The 19,400-nt window shown below is 38.9% G+C and overlaps 3 protein-coding genes and 1 non-coding gene across 4 annotated transcripts; 3 read left to right on the forward strand and 1 right to left on the reverse strand.

The window, feature by feature from the left end:
• Nucleotides 1–212: 212 nt before the first annotated feature.
• On the reverse strand, nucleotides 213–1,654 carry LOC124645556 (ovalbumin-related protein X-like). The gene has a single exon (XM_047185369.1). The coding sequence runs from the start codon at nucleotides 1,632–1,634 to the stop codon at nucleotides 414–416; it is 1,221 nt and encodes a 406-aa protein (XP_047041325.1). The 5' UTR covers nucleotides 1,635–1,654; the 3' UTR covers nucleotides 213–413.
• A 1,017-nt stretch (nucleotides 1,655–2,671) lies between these two features.
• Nucleotides 2,672–4,001, forward strand: LOC124645554 (serine protease inhibitor 77Ba-like). Its single transcript, XM_047185366.1, has one exon. The coding sequence runs from the start codon at nucleotides 2,751–2,753 to the stop codon at nucleotides 3,999–4,001; it is 1,251 nt and encodes a 416-aa protein (XP_047041322.1). The 5' UTR covers nucleotides 2,672–2,750.
• Nucleotides 4,002–5,479: 1,478 nt separating this feature from the next.
• Nucleotides 5,480–18,916, forward strand: LOC124645550 (phytanoyl-CoA dioxygenase, peroxisomal-like). Its single transcript, XM_047185363.1, has 8 exons — nucleotides 5,480–5,670; nucleotides 6,621–6,740; nucleotides 8,781–8,892; nucleotides 9,634–9,789; nucleotides 10,259–10,405; nucleotides 16,433–16,573; nucleotides 17,097–17,237; nucleotides 18,250–18,916. Exons 1-8 carry the CDS (start codon nucleotides 5,624–5,626, stop codon nucleotides 18,301–18,303), a joined length of 918 nt encoding a protein of 305 aa, XP_047041319.1. The 5' UTR covers nucleotides 5,480–5,623; the 3' UTR covers nucleotides 18,304–18,916.
• On the forward strand, nucleotides 18,053–18,171 carry LOC124645557. Its single transcript, XR_006986251.1, has one exon. It is a non-coding gene; the product is annotated as a 5S ribosomal RNA (ribosomal RNA).
• Nucleotides 18,917–19,400: the final 484 nt, after the last annotated feature.

Genomic DNA, 19,400 nt, shown 5'->3' on the forward strand with positions numbered 1-19,400 from the left:
GAAAATATTATAATTAATTCAGATTTTACAGAATCACCAATTGCGTCACTAAATGTATAAAACCTGATTGATAACCTTTTAATTAATGTCGGGTATTTACAAGCAAACACTTGAATTAGTCTGTTATTTTTATGTTTTAAGTATAAAATATTACAGCAAATCTTCAAAAGTAACATAATAAAATGCACGCTATATTTATGATAATGATGATCTGTTTTATATAATAAAAATACTAATTGAACACAACTCTAAAAGAGAAGATGTCTAAAGTCAAAATTGATAGATGGTGTGTTTATACACAAATATATACAGCAAACAGAAGAGTTAAATAAAACTCTCTAATAACAATTAACAATTTGTCACTTGGATTAAATGCACAACTTCATAATTAATAATTATAACTACAGATTTATTTAGAAGTCACTGGGCTTTGAATATGCACCCGTGAAAATAGGAACATGTAAGATTCTATCAACAATCATGAACATGAAAGGTTTGTTGGCAACGAATTGTTCTGGTAACATCCTGGACTCGAACAAGGCTGCTGTAGCAGCTGCAGCCACCGTACCATCTTCAGTCACTTCAATGTCAGCCTTCTGGATGAAATTAGACAAACTCATCTGGTAGTCAGATATACCAGGGAAGCTCGCTTGTGTCGGGTCGAATAGTGTTCTCAAACCCATGTCGATAAGCAACTCCTTCAAGTTGTTCAGGTCTGAAGAAATTTTGAATCTCGGAATCTGCACTGCCACTGTCCTTGGTCGATGCTGCTCGAACAATATAAAGACAGAACTAACGCTGATGTACTTCATCTTTTCAATCATCGTTGTTACTGAAACCTCTTTATCAGGAAGGAATATCAACATTGAGTACCTGCTTTCGTCTCCGTAAGGAAGTTCCAAGACTTTGGCATTAATTTGAGGCACTGATGTCATGTTGAATGCTCCACTCACGTACATAAGGTTAGCGTCACCAATTTGCTGGCCTAAGTCGTTGTAGAAAGCACTGTATTCAGTGTCTTCGTAAGGGAAAGGTACTTTCCAAGCACCTTTGAAGTACAAAGCGTCTATCATAACTATCAAAATGTTTACCAAATCGCCTGAAGTGACTATTTCGTCGATGGCTTCGTTTGTCACACTTCGTACATGTTCGTTAATAACCGCAGCGGTTTCTGTCGCGTCTGCGAACGAGACGATGGCGGCATCACAGATACCGACCTTGGCTATGGCGTCGAAGAAAGATTGTTTGACGTACAGCGTGTCGTCCAAGAAGATGGTTGAGCTGCGTTCCAGCATGCTCGCGGTCGGGTTACTTGGTTTCATGGTCACTTGGTTCACGAGTTGGAAGTATAGGTTGTTGAAACATTTGTGAGGGTGTAGCTTGATGACTTCCTTTATCTCCTGGAGCGAGGTGTCTGAGGCGCCCAGCGACATAGCCGATAACAGAGTCCATGGTGACAGCGCCGATGAGACGAAATGGCTTTCAGTTTCTTGGTTAATCCTCCCCACTAGATCCAAAGTGAATTCGTAGACGGCTCTCTTGAAGAATGGTGTCGCCGTCTTCAAGTCGCACTGCCCCGAAATGAGGGGTATTAGCGCTGTTAGAAACAGAAATATTATTCCGTGTCTCGCCATTTCGCTGGCGCTGTAAAAGGACTACTAATCTATTGAGTGAGTTGTTTAACTGTCGTTTAAAGAGTCATGTTATCGAATGACCTGCAGATAACACAGCCAGAGGCCGGAGTTTGGCATGATTTTGATTGTGGTCATCGCTTCGAATTATGTAATGCAAGTCTTGTGTGATTTCATAAGTTAATTAGCATCTTATTTTTGCTCAAAATTGTATTCAACATTTTGCAAAATTTTACTACACCTGTTTCACAAACGTCGTGATTCTTAAAACACCTGCAGGATTTCAATAAATACCATCGATTTATTGTTTATCTTGAGTTAAATGAACTTTTAGATACATCTATTTTATCTATGATTGATTATAATGTAAACAATAGAAGCCCCTTTTATGAATAACTATTAATAGATGCAGAGATATTGAATCGTAACATATTGAAGAGCCCTTATTGGTAAGACAGTTTTAATTTTATTAACTTACTTTTAGCTTTGATAATAAGATCACATACTTGTGAGGCTTATGTAATGTGTCAAAAATAAACTGCCTAATCGTACCATTAATGATCGTGCTTTAGATCAGACATACGTATTACATATGAAATATGCTAGTGTCTAAACACCTTGGTAGGAACATAATCATATTATTATTTACAATCAACAGTTTAACTACCATCGTTCACAAATAGGTGTGGTTGTGTACATTAATTTAAACAATGCTCGTTTAAAACTACTTTGAAGATAAATTTTTTGATTAACTCTGCTCGTATTTATTAGCATTGTGCTTGTTTCAAAGTAAATGTGTATTACCTATAGATTTATTTAATTGAATATGAAGTCTAAATCGTAAGGAGACCATTCATCTCAAGAGTTGATGAATGTCCCCTTGACCGAGTTAAAACTCTAAATAAAATCTCAATATATAATTAATCCTTATTACTATGGGATAGATGGAGAAAGGTTTTTTTACGGAAACAACGCTAAACATCATATATAAATGGATATTATATTTGAATACCAATAGCAATCAACATCAAACCCGACTAATTTATGTCGATAACAAGCTCTTAAAATTACAATAAAATCACTCAACCTTTAGATTAACAGTCGAACATAGCCAGCAACATGTTTATATACGGAATACTATTTTCTCTATTAATATTAATACCATTTAATTCCGCCAGCTGTGACAATGGCACCATCAAAGATTTATTCGAAATTTCCATCTACAAATACACGTATAAATTAATGAGGAAGATTTATCAAGACAGCCAGAGTAACTTCGTTGTGTCACCTCTGTCCTCATGGATGCTACTCTCAGCCTTGTCACTCGGTGCTTCCAACAATACACTTCAAGAAATGACAAAAGAAGCCAAGCTCCACCCTGACAATTGTTTCAACACCTTATACCTTCAATACGCCTTGAAACTGATGAAGGAACTGAGCACCTTAACTGCAAGTACATTTGAACGAAGCTCCACAATATTCTTCGATAAATCGCTGCCAATCAAAGAATATTTTCTCCGCAATGTTTCCAAAACTGGTGTTTGTAATGTCCGGGAAATATCTTTCTTAGACGACAAGGTAACTGAGACAATAAATGAACTTGTAGAGAGTGATACAAACGACGCTATAGAAGAAATGGTCACGAATGTGAATGTGACTGGAGTTCTGGCACTCATGTTAGACGCTTTGTACTTCACTGGTGCTTGGAAGATACCATTTCCCTTCGAAGACACCACAACCGATACTTTTTACAATAAAAGAGGTGAACCTATAGGTGACGTCTCTATGATGTACCTCTGTGACAAGTATAACTTCACATGGATAAAAAAAATACAGTCTCATGTTCTCGAACTTCCTTATGGCAATGGTAGGACATTTTCCATGTTGATATTTCTGCCTAAAATTTCTATTAAACGCCTGATAAGTTTATTGCCAACTATCACGATAAGTTATATATTCAAATTATTTAAAGTCTACAAACCGGATTTGATCACTGTGCAGATTCCAAGATTCAAGATATTCTCGTCTTTTAATTTGAAGAAGCACCTTATTAGCATGGGCATAAAGGATGTGTTTGACTACCAGCAAGCTTCGTTTCCTGCTATATCGGAGCACCAGTTGTTTGTGTCCAATTTTATCCAGAAGGCGTCTATAGTGGTGGATGAGGATGGTGAAGTGGAAGCAAACCCACAAGTGACGTTACTTCAGTCAAGGATGTTGTTTGAACAGTTCACGGCCAACAAACCGTTCATGTTCATGATAGTTGACCGAAATTCACATATTCCCATCTTCACAGGTGTTTACACGGAACCCAGCATCTGCTCACGTGGTGAAAATTCTATAGATGACGTTGATGACTATGTTGATTAGATTTACGAACATGGCATTTTTACGACTGAGTAGTTTTATTGAAAATTACTGTTCTTCCATGCGGAGCTGATTATTGCACTAAAATTACCTACAACTATTTATCGAAAAATAAAATAAGAATTTGTTACAAGGTTTTTAGTTATGAACTATTTACCTACCAGATATATTTGCAAAAATCTTAATAACATTCGTATTAAGCATCGTAGAGCTTATACCTCAGGTCTCAGGTCCAGGGATATAAGTATGGCCTAGCCCTGGATTAGCCTAGTTAAAACAAAACTTGATTTCAAACTATTGAAGTGATTTATATTTACGCATTTGTTTTAAACCGTTAATAGCTACTTTTAAATGACCTAGCATACGATTCTATTTCATGATAGCATTCTTGCTAATAAAACTAATCTGATACCTATGCGTCTTATATTTATACTTTTGAAACTCAAATAAAATACATAAGTACCTGCCTATTTATCAAAGTAGGTCTGTACTCAGTGCTGTGATCCACACAGCTCTCGAAACATGAACAAATCTTAATTTATAGAATTTGTTTATTTTATAATGACAGACGGACTCTGATTTTGTTGACAACCACTGACATAATTTACTCGTAGGTACTAAATAACAGGCATCAATGAAATGCAGTTGATTGAGTCATATTGAGTGAAACAGAGGCATAGCTACTGAAAGACAAATTTAAATAAATTCCTGATACCACTCCACAAGACAATAATCCCGTTACAATTCTTAGAACACACACAGGAAATCTTAACAACGCCAGACAACATTCTATAGATTGAAATCGATTTCTCAAAAATTCATACAGATGAATAATGCCTAAGATCAAGAGGATTATGCCTACTTATAGGATCAAATCTAAGAATAAACTGATTCTGAAATGATTTTTGACATTAGCTTCGCACAAATTACATGAAAATTCAATCTATAATCGATAAACAACGGATGGATTGGATGGAACGGTTATTGTAATCCACAGTTAGATGTGACCATTTCAATATGCATTGAATAGAATATACCATATAATCAAAGCACCATATGAAAAGAGTTATTAAAGTTCTTTTAAATATCTGTTGCACCACCTTGGGTTTACTTAAAAAATAGGAAGTTTTATGTCTAAAGCGAATACGATTGCAGAAAAGGTAAGAACTCGTTCTATTAAGAAAATACCGTTTAGTACAACTCGCTATAGGCTGACAATTTCTACTATATTTACGTCAATCTCTTCAAAGTAATGGCGTACCCATACCCATTTATGTAACTATTCCGTTGAATCCATGAAAAATACGCATTCAAAAAAATATTGTAAGACTTTTTTATACTTTAAATAATATAAGGATATTACTAATAACTTGAAAGAACAAAGTGGTATTATTTTGATATTTGTCGTTATTTGTTTATCAACTAAAAATCCCGCAATCTATTTATCAGTACAATTATGAATGTATGGGACTGGCATTACAGTTGAGCAAAGTCCGTACGTTTACCGAAGAGAGACAAGACAATGATTTATTTTTGTAAACATTCAACAATTTACTATCATTCGAATAAGTTGTTCCAAGTGTATTTCTAGATAATAAGTTTATATTTAGCCCTAGGAGTTCAAAATGGTGAGAGTAAACTCCTTGGCTGGCGTTAGAGGACTTCCAAAACCGTAAGTAGTTTTATTAGTTTGAAAAAAGTTCTCTATTGTTTTTATTAAACTTTTATCGACAAAATTGGTACTCCAAGATAAAAATCATAGCAGATTATAACTCACATTCCTATCTTTTTAAAGCAAATCTTTGTTTAAGTACAATACTGTTGCAAAAATATGCTATGAAATCACCAAATCATTTTGCAAAAAAACTTACGTCGGATTATTCGCGAAGCTCAAAGGTTGCTAATAACCAGTTAATATAAAGGAGAACATGAATATTAATTTGAATTTCATGTGACTTAGAACCTCTTCAAGGGCATTGTGATAAATTGGCAAATTGGAAAGAAAATTCACAGCCAATTTCTTGGTTAAAGGTGAACTTTTAGAACTTGGTTCGTAACTAAAGTTCTCAACCATACTGCTTTTAACAACACACCTTACATCATACTTTATAAAATTGACCAAAAAAAGGATACTCCTCCCCTAAGACAACCCACTGACCCTGATTTTTTTGGTTGGCTGGTATATAGTTTTGTAATACCTACTCGCTGTTCGTCCATTCGTTGTTGTCACCATCCTGCTACGGGAAACAGTTAAACTTCAGATGGAAGCTAGTACTATCTACAACTACTAACTTACTATCTAATATTAAGTGAAATAACATCATTGAAATTGAAAATATGGACAATTTCATTATCATCCTCCGAGCCTTTTAGCCTGGGTCGGCTTCCAGTCTAACCGGATGTAGCTAAGTACCAGTGCTGTACAAGGAGCGACTGCCCTATCTGACCTCCTCAACCCAGTTACCTGGGCAACCCAATACCCCTTGGTTAGACTGGTGTCAGACTTACTGGCTTCTGACTACCCGTAACGACTGCCAAGGATGTTCAATGACAGCCATTTCATTACATCTGAACAAAATATTTTTCTTCTAGTATCAAATGAATTTGTAATCTTAATTACAGAGTATCTGCAGAAGCGTCAGACAACTACATATTATCTCCGGAGCAAATAAAATTCTATGAAGACAATGGATTTCTCGTCATTAAAGAGCTTATTGATTTCACATCTCTTTATAGTTACAAGTAAGTGTATTTACAATATCTACTATAAGAATAGTTTTTTTTTTTTTTTATCAGACATCTAAGGCCCATAGAAAAATACAATACACAAATATGATAACATTAAAACATACACTAATACATATTTTATATAAGTAACTTAATAACTAATGCACACGAAGTGTCGGCGTCGTGTTACGCTGCGAGGTGTCGCGTAGTCATCCTCGGAACCTCCGATAAACGACACCTTTCGGCCAAAACTCTTCCTTGAGGAATGTCTCGATGTGATGAGTTGGAACTCGCACCATGAACGAATTGAAGTTCGTATTGTGGCGCGACTCCAACTTCGCCACCCTCAAGGTCCAGTTGGTCTTGGACCGGACATACTCCACGATCTGCTCCACCGTCGTGGTGTGTGTTTTGTATGGGTTCACCTTTTGATGATCATAACTTTGTTATGAACTCATTGAGTAAGTTTGGCTATACTTAAAAGGAGTATACGTATACATAAGGGAGTACCGAGTATATAAATATAGAAAATATATAGAGTAATAAGAAGAATATACTATAGAGGTAGTACATAGGAAGTACATCAGTGAGTACATAAAGAATTATGAAAGGGAGTTCATGTAGGTAAATAAGTATGACATCACAGGTAAATTAGGGTTCTGCACCATAGTCCCTACTATGCGACGCCTTAGAGTGAAAACCTCGTAAGTGCAAGAGATAACTTTTCAGGATAATGATTGGTATTCGATATTTTTTACGATTATCTTCCAAGAAATGCAATAAAAAAATATTGAGAAAAAATGCATTTTTCAGGATAAGGATTAGTATTCCATATTTTTTACGATTATCTTCCAAGAAATGCAATAAAAAAATATTGAGAAAAAATGCATTTCCGAGGTTTTCATTCTAAGACGACGTATGGTAGATCTTATAATAGTCGACTTTGAGAACATACTATTATGACAGACTAGCTTCCGCCAGCGGCTTCGCCCGCGTGGTGTGCTCATAAAAAGTATCCTATGTGTTAATCCAGGGTTTCACCTATCTACATACCAAATTTAAATCAAATCGGTCCAGCCGTTTTTGCGTGATTGAATAACAAACATACATCCATACATTCTCACAAACTTTCACATTTATAATATAAGTAGGATTGGTGACCGATTTGTAGTCGAAAAATTGAATACACAGAAATAATAGTGCAATGCACACATCCTAGTCTTAGTCCGATCATACAAAAAAAAAAAATTCTGTTATCTGAACAACAAAAAGTAGCTACAATGGGCAGCCAAAGTAGTAAGGCATTCTTTATCTCACAGACCCGGTGTGCATACATAGATACACAACCAGATTAAAAATTTTATATCCAAAACAAATGCGTAATCTTTAAAACAATGTTCTCAATAACTTATCCGTGACGATAATAATTATAAGCCTTCTTATCTCACGTAACAATCAGACTAAATCGCACGTGAGCAGATTTGATTATTTCTCTACAGTTTTGGGTACTTTAAAGACAAGATACTTAGATACATTATTTTACGTAAATAAGATTAATATTTTTTGCAATATCATTATAAAATGGTTGTAACTATGTTGCTGGGGAGTTTGTTGCGCCAGTCCTTGTTCCCAGTAAAAAACACATAGGAAGTGGTGAAGGGTGGGCGTTTTGGGGACTATCTTCTGTTAATTTTGAAGATCAAAGTGTTGTTTTTAAGAAATGATTTTGAGTTGAATAAATGACTGAAAAAAAAAGTAAATTTATTTTTTTCCCATCAAAAGCTGATATATATTAGTAAAAAAGATATATTGTTTAGACTTCTTTCCTGTAGAGGCGAGATTTGACAGGTGTGCGATACTGTGTGTGACGCACATACAAATGCATATATATGTATTTCTTTGACCACTATGAAAAGAAACACTAGAAACTAGAATAACATAAATTTTACAAACTTGCTCGTTTTATGGATTAAAAAAATGGCACGGAACCTTTCGTGAGGGTCTCCAACATGCATTTAGCCGTTTTTTTTTTATAATTTGAACATTTTATTTCAGACAGCGGTTTTTACAGATATGTAAAGGAATTGTTCCACCCGGTAATGTGAGAGTCGTTAAGGAACCCTCTTTAATCAAGAAGAACTTGCCACCAGAAGATTATATTAATAAGGTAAATAAAAAAATATAGACAGGTATATAAATATATAGTTATAAAACTATATATAAAAATATATAGTTTTCAAACCTCAGATGGTAATTTGACACGTTGTTTGTGGCTAAATAACTCATCATCTGACTAGCCTTTTCCCAAATATGTTGTTATCTCATGAACCGTGATAGTTAGAGTTGAAATTCCTTCGTGTGCGATTCCGACTCGCATTTTGCCGGTTTTTATTAATATCATTACATTTTGATTAAAAGCTATTCTATCAAAAATTAAAACTAAAGGAGATTGGGCGAAATGTTTGGATGTTGGTCTACTCCCCCTCTAGTAATGAGTCATACGTCATTTGAAAGGTCTTTTCAAGCGTTACATTTTGTCCTAACATACTACTTACCAATTCTTAGTACTTTAGAAGTTAGAGCTTATTTTCGATTATATTATCGATAGTTAGTATCAAGTTATGAGATTTCTTCTGTAGTAATGAATTATATATCACTGGAAAGGCCTTTTTAAATAGAACATTTCGTACTAAAATACCTCTAACAAATTGTCAGTACTTTAGAAGCTACAGCAGATTTTAGACATAGTTATTATTTCACTAAACACGTTCTAACTCCCTAAATACTCACAAATGACAATCGCCGCCATACAAGAAAATACTCTACATAACACAAGCTTTCTATTGATATATCACTTAATGCTAGAGGAGAGGTAGACCAAAACGCTCATTGTTCTTTCCTCTTTTAGATACAAGAACTTCTCTACGATGACGTGTTCATCACCTACGGTGAACACCCCCGCATGCTGTCAGTGCTGTCACAGTTCATCGGTGAGGACATCACCGCGGTGAACAGCATGTTCATCAACAAGCCGCCCGGCTCCAGCCGACACCCGCCGCATCAGGTAAAGTAACATTTAAAAAAATATGATTAAAAAAAGAAGAAAGAAATTGAAAGAAGTCGAATCAAGACCAGTATTTAATCAATTCATCAACTACTCATAGGAGTGAAAAAAATATATATTTGAGCAAGCTCAACGCCATTTGAAAGAATAAGACTTGTTCTTTGAGACCCCTTGAATACTTTTTCAGGTAAAAAAAAGTTGCCGGTCTACATAAGCCTTAAAAATCCTCAAAATCAGTGTATTTCGCACTTTTAAGGTTAGAATATCTCAAAATCCTGAGCTAATAGAACAATTCTGCGGTCAGATTTAGATTCAGCCGACCGAAATCTTTCAAAAAGTGTAGTCTGTTGTTGACTTGTTGACCAGTGAATAGATAATAGATTTAGTTCAAAAGTTATACATATAAATCATATGTACTTAAGTTTGAAATAAACCTCTAAAGTATATTATTTAATTTCTTATATTCCAGGATCTATTCTACTTCCCCTTCCGTCCGGCCGAGAAGATCATAGGCGCGTGGACGGCAGTAGACCATGTCAACCAAGAGAACGGATGTCTGTACGCAGTACCCGGGTCACATAAAGCTAAGATCTTGTACGATCATGCTGGGAAAAAGGTAAATAATAAACAAGTACCTAACTATATATTGATATCATTTATTTGTGTTATAACAACAAACACATTGTTGGTTATAGAAAGTTTATTGTAATTCGAATACAGACATGGTAATTAGTTACATAGGTAGTTCACAAACACACGTCGTACTTAACTACATAGCCACGGTCGCGAGAGTTAACACATCGTGCGAAATACATGGCGTCGTGCGCCGGACTGGCGACTCAGCGAGCGTCCCCGCTCGTGAGAGTAGGCCCTCGCTCCCCGCACCCCTCTGCCGGCCGGCCACGTATTGGTCGGCTCGGTGATCATGCGATGGCCTTATATGGCCATGGACTCGACCACGAAAAGTAGGCGCGCGTTACACACTCCCCCTTTAGACCAGGGAGGGTCCCCCGACTGGTCGAACAACAGTAACGCGAGGCTCTAAGTTACATCACAAGGTAAGTAACATGATAAGTTAAACATTGCAAGGTAAGCAAGCCTATATAGCCTATAAGGTAAATAACAATACAGTAGACTTAAAAGGTAAACAATACAAGATATGTAAACTTGAAAAGGTAAACAATACAAGATATGTAAACTTGAAAGGTAACCAATACAAGGTAAGTAAACTTACAAGGTAAACAACACAAGGTAAGTAAACTTATAAGGAAAACAACACAAGGTAAGTAAACTTATAAGGAAAACAACACAAGGTAAGTAAACTTATAAGGTAAACAACACAAGGTAAGTAAACTTATAAGGAAAACAACACAAGGTAAGTAACAACTCAGCTGAACAACCACCTAAGGTAAGTAATATAGTTAGGTGACACCCTTCCGCGGTCTACCCCTACCACGCTTAGGCACCATCGGCTCAGGACACTCACCTTCCCTCGCATGATATGGGCGTAAGTCAGACACATGGTACTTACCAAAAACTTCCCCCGTCTTACTATGAGCTAGGAGGTAAGTGGTAGGACTCACCTTCTTAGATATAACGTAGGGTCCGTCCCGTTTCGGAGTGAACTTGGACGTGATACCTTTAGCAGTGCTGCTGAGGACATGAGTCTTCATCAACACCAAGTCACCCTCAAGAAACTTTACAGGCGAAGACCGAGTTTTATCAGCGTATGCTTTACGTACATCCTGATGACGTTCGAGGTTCTCCTTGGCTGTCGAGATGGTATCCGCGAGTTTCCGCAGATAAGGTGTGATTTGTGGTACAAAGTTTTCAGTTTCGACCACAGTTCTCAGGTCAGCTTGAACTGTCAGAGGAGACCGCAGCTCACGACCGAAGGTAAGATAAGCAGGGGTGTGCTCGGTAGACCGGGTAACGGAACTATTAAAAGCAAACCGTACAAAAGGTAATACCTCGGGCCAATTCTGGTGACGACCTTCCACCAAGATGGCGAGCTGAGCCTTGAGGTCTCGGTTCTTCCTCTCAACTGGATTAGCTTCAGGGTGGTAGAGAGGCACAAGGCTTTGCTTTATACCTAAGACAAACATAGCCTTCTGCATAACATCTGCTACGAACTGCACTCCGTTGTCTGAGATAATACGCCTTGGAAGACCAAACCTCATAAAGACTTCATTAACCAAAGTTTTGGCACATGTCTCCGCTGTAGCTTCAGTAAGAGCGAAAACCTCCACCCATTTACTAGTGGTATCCTCCACTATCAGGATCCATCTCTCACCTTGAGGACCTTTAGGCAACGGACCGAAGAGGTCGGTTGCAACAGTTTCAAACCTCTGAGCTGGAACTGGAGTTTGTAGCAGACCAGCAGGCTTGACATTCGACGGCTTGAATCGTTGACATTCGACACACGTCTTCAAATAGTCAGTAACAAACCTTCTCATCCCGGGGAAATAGAACCTTTGCGAGATACGATGTAAAGTCCTATCAATTCCACCATGAGCGGCGGTGGGCGAGTCATGGCACTCGAACATGACTGTGCTCCGCAGGCTCTCCGGGACAACGAGCTGAGGCTCCTCCGAATCAGTATCCGGGACGTACCGATACAAAACACCTTGATTCAATAGGTAACCTCGCTCGGACCAACGAGTAACAGAAAGGTCATCCTTACCTTCCAAGTCCAGGATGATCTTGGCGACTTCAGCATCTGCTAACTGCGCCTCCCGAGTTGAGGTGGCATCCCAGCGTGGAACATCCACGACAACTGGGCAGATGTCACACTCAGATGCAGAACCATCTTCCAACACAGGGCGGCTAAGCGTGTCGGCAATAACATTAACTTTACCTGGTGCATACTCGACACGTAGATCAAAAGCTTGTAGCTTCATGGCCCAGCGAACTAACCTTCCACTAGGTGACTTGAGAGAAAAGAGCCACTTCAGGGGTTGGTGATCAGACATCACGTGGACCTGATGACCATCAATGTAACCGCGGAACCGTTCCACAGCCCAGACAACGGCGAGAGCCTCTCTCTCCGTAGTAGAATAATTCTGCTCGGCTGGCGTGAGCAGACGGCTGGCATACTCGATCGGATGTTCTTGATGCGGTGACTCCCCCTGGAGTAAGGCAGCGCCTAAGGCATAATTACTGGCATCGGTTCGCAATATGAATGGCCTCGTGTAGTCAGCTTGCACTAGTATAGGTGCCGTAGTTAACAACTTCTTAAGAGTATCAAAAGCCTTACCTTGCTCTAGACTCCATTGCCACGCCTGTGATTTCTTAGTGAGGCGGGTTAGCGGCTCGGCCACCTTCGCAAACTCTGGTATGAACTTACGGAACCAGGAGCATGTTTGAAGGAAGGTGCGCAGCTGTTGGAGGCAGGTAGGTTCCCTCATACTAAGTACAGCATGTACTTTGTCTTCATCCGGTGATATACCTTCCTGGGAGATCACGTGACCTAAGTACTTAACCTTTTCTCTGGCGAATACACACTTGTCTCGATTCGCACGGAGCTTAAACACTCGGAGACGGTCAAATACTGCACGGAGATCTGAAAGGTGACGAGTATAGGACTCTGATATCACTAGGATGTCATCTAAATATGTCAGTACGGTGACGTCATTAAGTGACGACCCCGCACGGAACCGGTCAATAAGCCTCTGGAACGTAGCCGGTGCATTCTTGAGTCCAAAGGGCATACGTAAGAATCGGTACGTACCAAACGGCGTGACAAACGCGGTTTTATCCTTATCCTTGACCTTGCATTGCCAATAGCCACTCCGAAGGTCACAGGTGCTCATCACACAACCTCTCTTAGTGGACTGCAGCAGCTCATCAATACGCGGCATAGGATACGCGTCTGTCTTAGTGACAGCGTTGAGTCTCCTGTAATCTACACAAAACCTATACCTACCGTTAGACTTCGGTACCAAAACAGTAGGTGCAGACCAGGCAGACTCGCACTCCTCGATGACACCTTCTGCGAGCATCTTGTCCAGTTCTATTCGCATGACCTCCTTCTTCGCCGGCGTGACCCTGTATGGAGGCACGGCGATAGGAGGATGGTCACCGGTGTCGATGTGATGCTCGGCAAATGGCGTTGGTTCCCCCACCTGATCAAAAATATCAGAATACTCACCCAATAAATTTTCAAGGTCAGAACGCTGATCCAAGGTCAATAATGTGCCCTCGTCCTCCCGCAGCAGGTTGACCGAAGCACATTCCACCGCCTCGCGTGAACTCTCTGTGAGCAGGGGGTGAATGACCTGAGGCCGATCAGCTGTGAACCACGTCATATTACTAAAATTTAAAACAATCTTAGACTGCCTAATAAAATCTATTCCCAAAAGGGTTTCGTTATTACATGCATCGGGGAACACAATAAATTCAATAGGTATACACAGTGACATACATTTTACATTCACACATGTAAACAAAACGGTACTATTTCTAATAGTACCATCAGCCAGTTTCACCGACATGGTTTTTGAAACAAATGTATTACCCAATCGTAAAAGTAAGGCATACAGGGTCGAACCCGCGATACTACGTCGGGCCGCGGTATCAATAAGCGCTGAGCCACTGTGCCCTAAAATTTCAATATTTAAAATCGGTCGGCCTTGGCTGATAATAATATTATTCTTACTCTCACAGCTTACATTACACTCACTGAGTACCGTGTTAAGTGAGTAGAAAACATTTTGTTGTGGTTGTGAAACTGAGTTATTAACATCAACATTACAAGTTGAAACATTTTTACACGACGGACAATTTGATCTAACAAACCCTTTCTCGCCACAACCATAACAGAATAAGTCTTTAGAGTCTCTTTTTGGGCAAGACTCACGCGTATGACCACGACACTTACAATACACGCAAAACGACTTTTTGTTTACACTATCACTCGCGGCACTAACACTCGGCGAAGTATTACGCTGGAGCTGCGACGACGACGGCTGTGCCCCCGCGCCGCTGGACAGCGCTGGCGGCTTCGACGCGCCCTTCCCCGCCGAATACGGCGTCTGCATCGGAGCGGCCGCGTGCTGAGCCCGCAAGCCGGCCGCGCTGGGTCGTGCTGGCGCTGCTCGTGCGAGCTGTGACTGCGTGTTATTGTTACTCGAACTTGACGACGTTGTCATCTCTTTTTCGGAGAGCGAATCTTCGACGGCTCTCGACTTTTCGATTAATTGATCGATGTCCTCAATAGACTCGCGCGTTACGCGTTTACGAATGCGTTTGTTTAACAAACCGTAAACTATGTCGAGCTTGATTCGTTCGTCTAGACTGTAAGGTAACCTGCTCATATGTGCGCGGAGACGACCGACGAACACCTCCGTCCGTTCTTCACTTTGTTCCGCGGCGAACATATCCCGGAATACCTTATGTGGCGGACGAGGAACACCAAACATCGCCCGCAGCTTGGCAAGGGCGTCATCCCACGACGTAAGCGATGCCTTGACGCCGCGGAACCACACAGCTGCCTCGCCATGTAGAAGCATCGGGAGACCACGGAGTGCCAGGTCATCGGAGACAGATGCACACTCTTTGTAGATTTCCACGGAGTCGATAAACGCTTCTACGACTTCTGGATCTCTGCTATGCCCGTCGAAGCGTGCCGTACACTTGGACATGTTGCCGGTCTTGCATGTCGACGAGGGCGTCGGTGAGGGTCGCGCTGATCCTATCGCGTGCGATGCCATGAGGGATTCGACGAGCTGCCGGTTCGCTTCCGCCTGAGATTTCGCGAAGGCGGTAAGGAACGAGGCCAACTGGTCCCCAGACATGAGCGTTGGCGACGGTCTCGGTGCTTCTTCATCCGAGCTGGATTGCGCGTCCTCCACATTAGCGTCGGTACGTACTTTGCGTGGCGGCATTTTCAGCGACGCAGGTATAAACGCGAACACTAATGTCCTAAGTCGATCGGCAAAGAACCGGTTTAAACTGGCTAGCGGATTCACGGCCACTAGTTGGAAGCGCCACTTATAACAACAAACACATTGTTGGTTATAGAAAGTTTATTGTAATTCGAATACAGACATGGTAATTAGTTACATAGGTAGTTCACAAACACACGTCGTACTTAACTACATAGCCACGGTCGCGAGAGTTAACACATCGTGCGAAATACATGGCGTCGTGCGCCGGACTGGCGACTCAGCGAGCGTCCCCGCTCGTGAGAGTAGGCCCTCGCTCCCCGCACCCCTCTGCCGGCCGGCCACGTATTGGTCGGCTCGGTGATCATGCGATGGCCTTATATGGCCATGGACTCGACCACGAAAAGTAGGCGCGCGTTACAGTGTATAGTTTTTTGACAAGGCGTTATAGTAGGCTTGTAGCTAACGACAACTGTTAGGGCACAGCAACGTATATGGTGTGTGTTGTGAGTAGGTTTCTGTTTGGTGCCCTAACCAAAAAAGATACTCCTTTTTAGGAAGTCGGTTAAAAATAATGTCCCTAAAAATTTTGCACTATCTCCAATATTAACTCTATACGGTAATGCACGATTTGGTTTTGGAAAAATTAAATATAAGAAAAAATTAAATAAGTATAGAACAAAAAAACTAAATATACATTCTTACAGAATATTTTTTACACAAATACATACTTTTCTAAGCCTTTACCACAATTTCAGGACGCCCTGAAAATGTACCACGGCGTAGATGAAGAAGATATCGCGCCGCTAGACAAACGCGTTCACTTGGAGATGAGTCCCGGAGACACCGTGTTCCTGCATCCCTATCTACTGCACGGCTCCGGACCTAATGTGTCTAAGGTAAGAAAGATAAAAGATAAATTATTCAAAGTAGACTGTGAAATGATCACCTTTTGAAGGTCAATTTTACGAAAGATAAAACTTTTAAACCATAATAGATGAACCTTTTTTTAGCCCTTCATCACTTTCCGTGTTTTTGACTGACAATAAAAAGATTTTTGGCCGTCGGTTAATCACAGCGACTAATCGCATTACGATTCGCGCCAATTAACTTTGCATATCTGAAGTTATCCACAGATGTTGTCGAGAAGCATTGCTGGTCTGAAGTTGGGGACTTCACAATAGTCAAAAAATCTTCTTAAATGCAAAGTAAATTGGTGTCAACTATATCACTAAACTAAGAAATACTAATCACACCAACTGATCGCTTATGCTTCGAGTAATCGGCGAAAAACGCACTATTGCGATTAACAGCACGGGCGTAAGACCTAAACTGTATGATTTGCTAACCTCTTCTTACCCACAAATTGTCACCCCTTATAGAATAAATACACAAATTAAACACTCTTAGTAACTATTTCAGAACTACCGCAAAGCCATAACATTTCACTTCGCGAACAGCTCATGCGAGTACATAGACCTACGCGGCACAGTGCAGGAACATCTCGCTAAGGAGGTCGAAGAACAAGCTGCGAAGTCAGGATTCAAAGGACTTAATTATGTCGTGAGTATTACAATGTTATGTAGAAAAAGTATTTTTTTTATGGTTCCGTACCCAAAGGGTAAAACGGGACCCTATTGTTTTCGCTCCTCTATCCGTCCGTCCGTCACCAGGCTGTATCTCGTGAACCGTGATAGTTAGAGTAGAAATTTTCACGGATGATGTATTTCTGTTGCAGCTATAACAACAAATACTGAAAATTAAAATAAATATTTTGGAGGGCTCCCATACAACAAACGTGTTTTTTTGCTCATTTTAAATAATGGTACGGAACCCTTCGGTTTTTTTTTTTCTAGGTGTTAGCTATTAAATAATCTCTTTTCATTTCTAAAATTATACTTAGTAAGATGTTCTATCTACACAGGTGGTTTATTCGTCGTGATTTTGTAATAACATGTAGGTAATCGTAAAATCATTTTGTAGCGACATCTATGTTGCTTCAAAAGAACTATCATATGAGATTGTTAAATTCGACCTGCGTGGTGTAGATGGCGCCACATTCCTATTCGTCAAAATCTTTGATGTTTTTAGATTTTTTTTAAGTGCTTTTAATAGAGACTCCTCGTACATTGTTTAACCATTCCTTTAAAATAATAAGTTTAAAATAGTAGTATTCTAGGTCCTACTATTGTGTCTTTTACTGAAATCCAGTTTTCTTACATGCAAGAATATTAATAATAGTCTATTATAAATTATGTTTTGGAATAGAAGTTTAAAGTTCCTTGATTAGACTTGTTTTTTATGTATTCCTACTCTCAACAATTAGAAAAATACGTCATAAAAAGCAACAACCAATCATGTATTTGAACTCAACATTTGTCAACGTCCATACCACGTTGAAAGCACCGGTTCTCGTCCGATCACCGAAGTTAAGCAACATCGGGCGCGGTTAGTACTTGGATGGGTGACCGCCTGGGAATACCGCGTGACGTTGACTTTTTGCTGTTTTTTCAATAATTTGTTACTCGTTTTTCATTTTTTTTTTCTTTATATAAAATTTTATGTTTTTTTGCAGGATGTCTGGCGTTTCAAGAGCAAGCAAGTCAAAGGTGTACGGTCAAACCTTTGAAAATATTATTTGATTTCGGTGTTGGTATAAAACTGTCTTCGAGCGCAGTTTCATATACATTCCAAGTTTATTTAATAGAATCAGGTATTAAATGTAACTTTTGCATTTAAGTGAACAATATTTTTATATAGTATTTTATACTAATCAACGTTCATTTAACTATTTGTCTGACAAATCAAGAAATACCAAAAGTAGGGATAAAATGTTTGTAAAACATTGGTGCTTGGTGAATATCAAAGATTAAATAATAATATTATATTAAGAATATTATAAATATCCTGTTATATTCAATTTCTTATTTTTAGCTTATAAACTTATTATTTTTGTACAAGATTTTCAAAACTGACTTTTTAGACTATTGGATTGATAGCAGCTATGTCGCAGATTTTTTGCCAAAACAGTGGTTTTTGAAAAATATGAAAAATAGTCAACTTCAAATGTAAAAAAACATAGGTTAATTTTTTTTTTTTATTATAATTTTGATAAATTTATGATATAAAAGTTATGTAAAACATCGTGAGATTATTGTTAATTACCTTTTTACTAAATTTATCTTAATTTGTGTTGGAAATTGTGATATTTTGCATAACGTAATAAATACATTTTTATTGGACATTGTTATTTTATTCCCCTTTATTTTAAATGCGTTAAGTAGGTAAATAAGTCGTATGTAACAAATGTATTACTTAAAAAAAAATCTTATGTAATCTGAACAGTTCTGAATTTAAAAACTGAAACGTTTGTCAACATGAAAAAACGTCACAAAACAACTGTGAAAAGGACTTCTTAATCAAAGCTACTGACATGGCTCTAGAGTCCTTGTAAGCACTGGTACTTGGCTACATCCGGTTCGACTGGAAGCCGACCCCAACATATTTGGGAAAAAGGCTCGGAGGATGATGACTCTAGAAGTTTGTATCAAATCTGTCGACCGTTTTTTTTAGCCAGTTTCTACGAGAAGCGGATAAAACAGTGGGAAAACACCCAGTAATACAAAAAAACAAACTGAATGATTGTTTTGCCTACACAATGAACGAATTAAAATTTGTATTATAAGTAGTAATTTGTATTGTACCTACTACTGTTATTTACGTTCC

This window comes from Helicoverpa zea, unplaced genomic scaffold, assembly GCF_022581195.2.
Source record: "Helicoverpa zea isolate HzStark_Cry1AcR unplaced genomic scaffold, ilHelZeax1.1 pri_000016Farrow_1_scaff_6_deb, whole genome shotgun sequence".
Taxonomy (NCBI): Eukaryota; Metazoa; Arthropoda; class Insecta; order Lepidoptera; family Noctuidae; genus Helicoverpa; species Helicoverpa zea.

Excerpts from the sequence above, each read along its gene's own strand:
- LOC124645554 (XM_047185366.1), top strand. The coding sequence starts at position 2,751 with ATGTTTATATACGGAATACTATTTTCTCTATTAATATTAATACCATTT.
- LOC124645556 (XM_047185369.1), bottom strand. The coding sequence starts at position 1,634 with ATGGCGAGACACGGAATAATATTTCTGTTTCTAACAGCGCTAATACCC.
- LOC124645550 (XM_047185363.1), top strand. The coding sequence starts at position 5,624 with ATGGTGAGAGTAAACTCCTTGGCTGGCGTTAGAGGACTTCCAAAACC. Across the intron at positions 5,671-6,620 it reads GTTAGAGGACTTCCAAAACC|AGTATCTGCAGAAGCGTCAG; the intron begins GTAAGTAGTTTT and ends TCTTAATTACAG. Across the intron at positions 9,790-10,258 it reads GCCGACACCCGCCGCATCAG|GATCTATTCTACTTCCCCTT; the intron begins GTAAAGTAACAT and ends CTTATATTCCAG.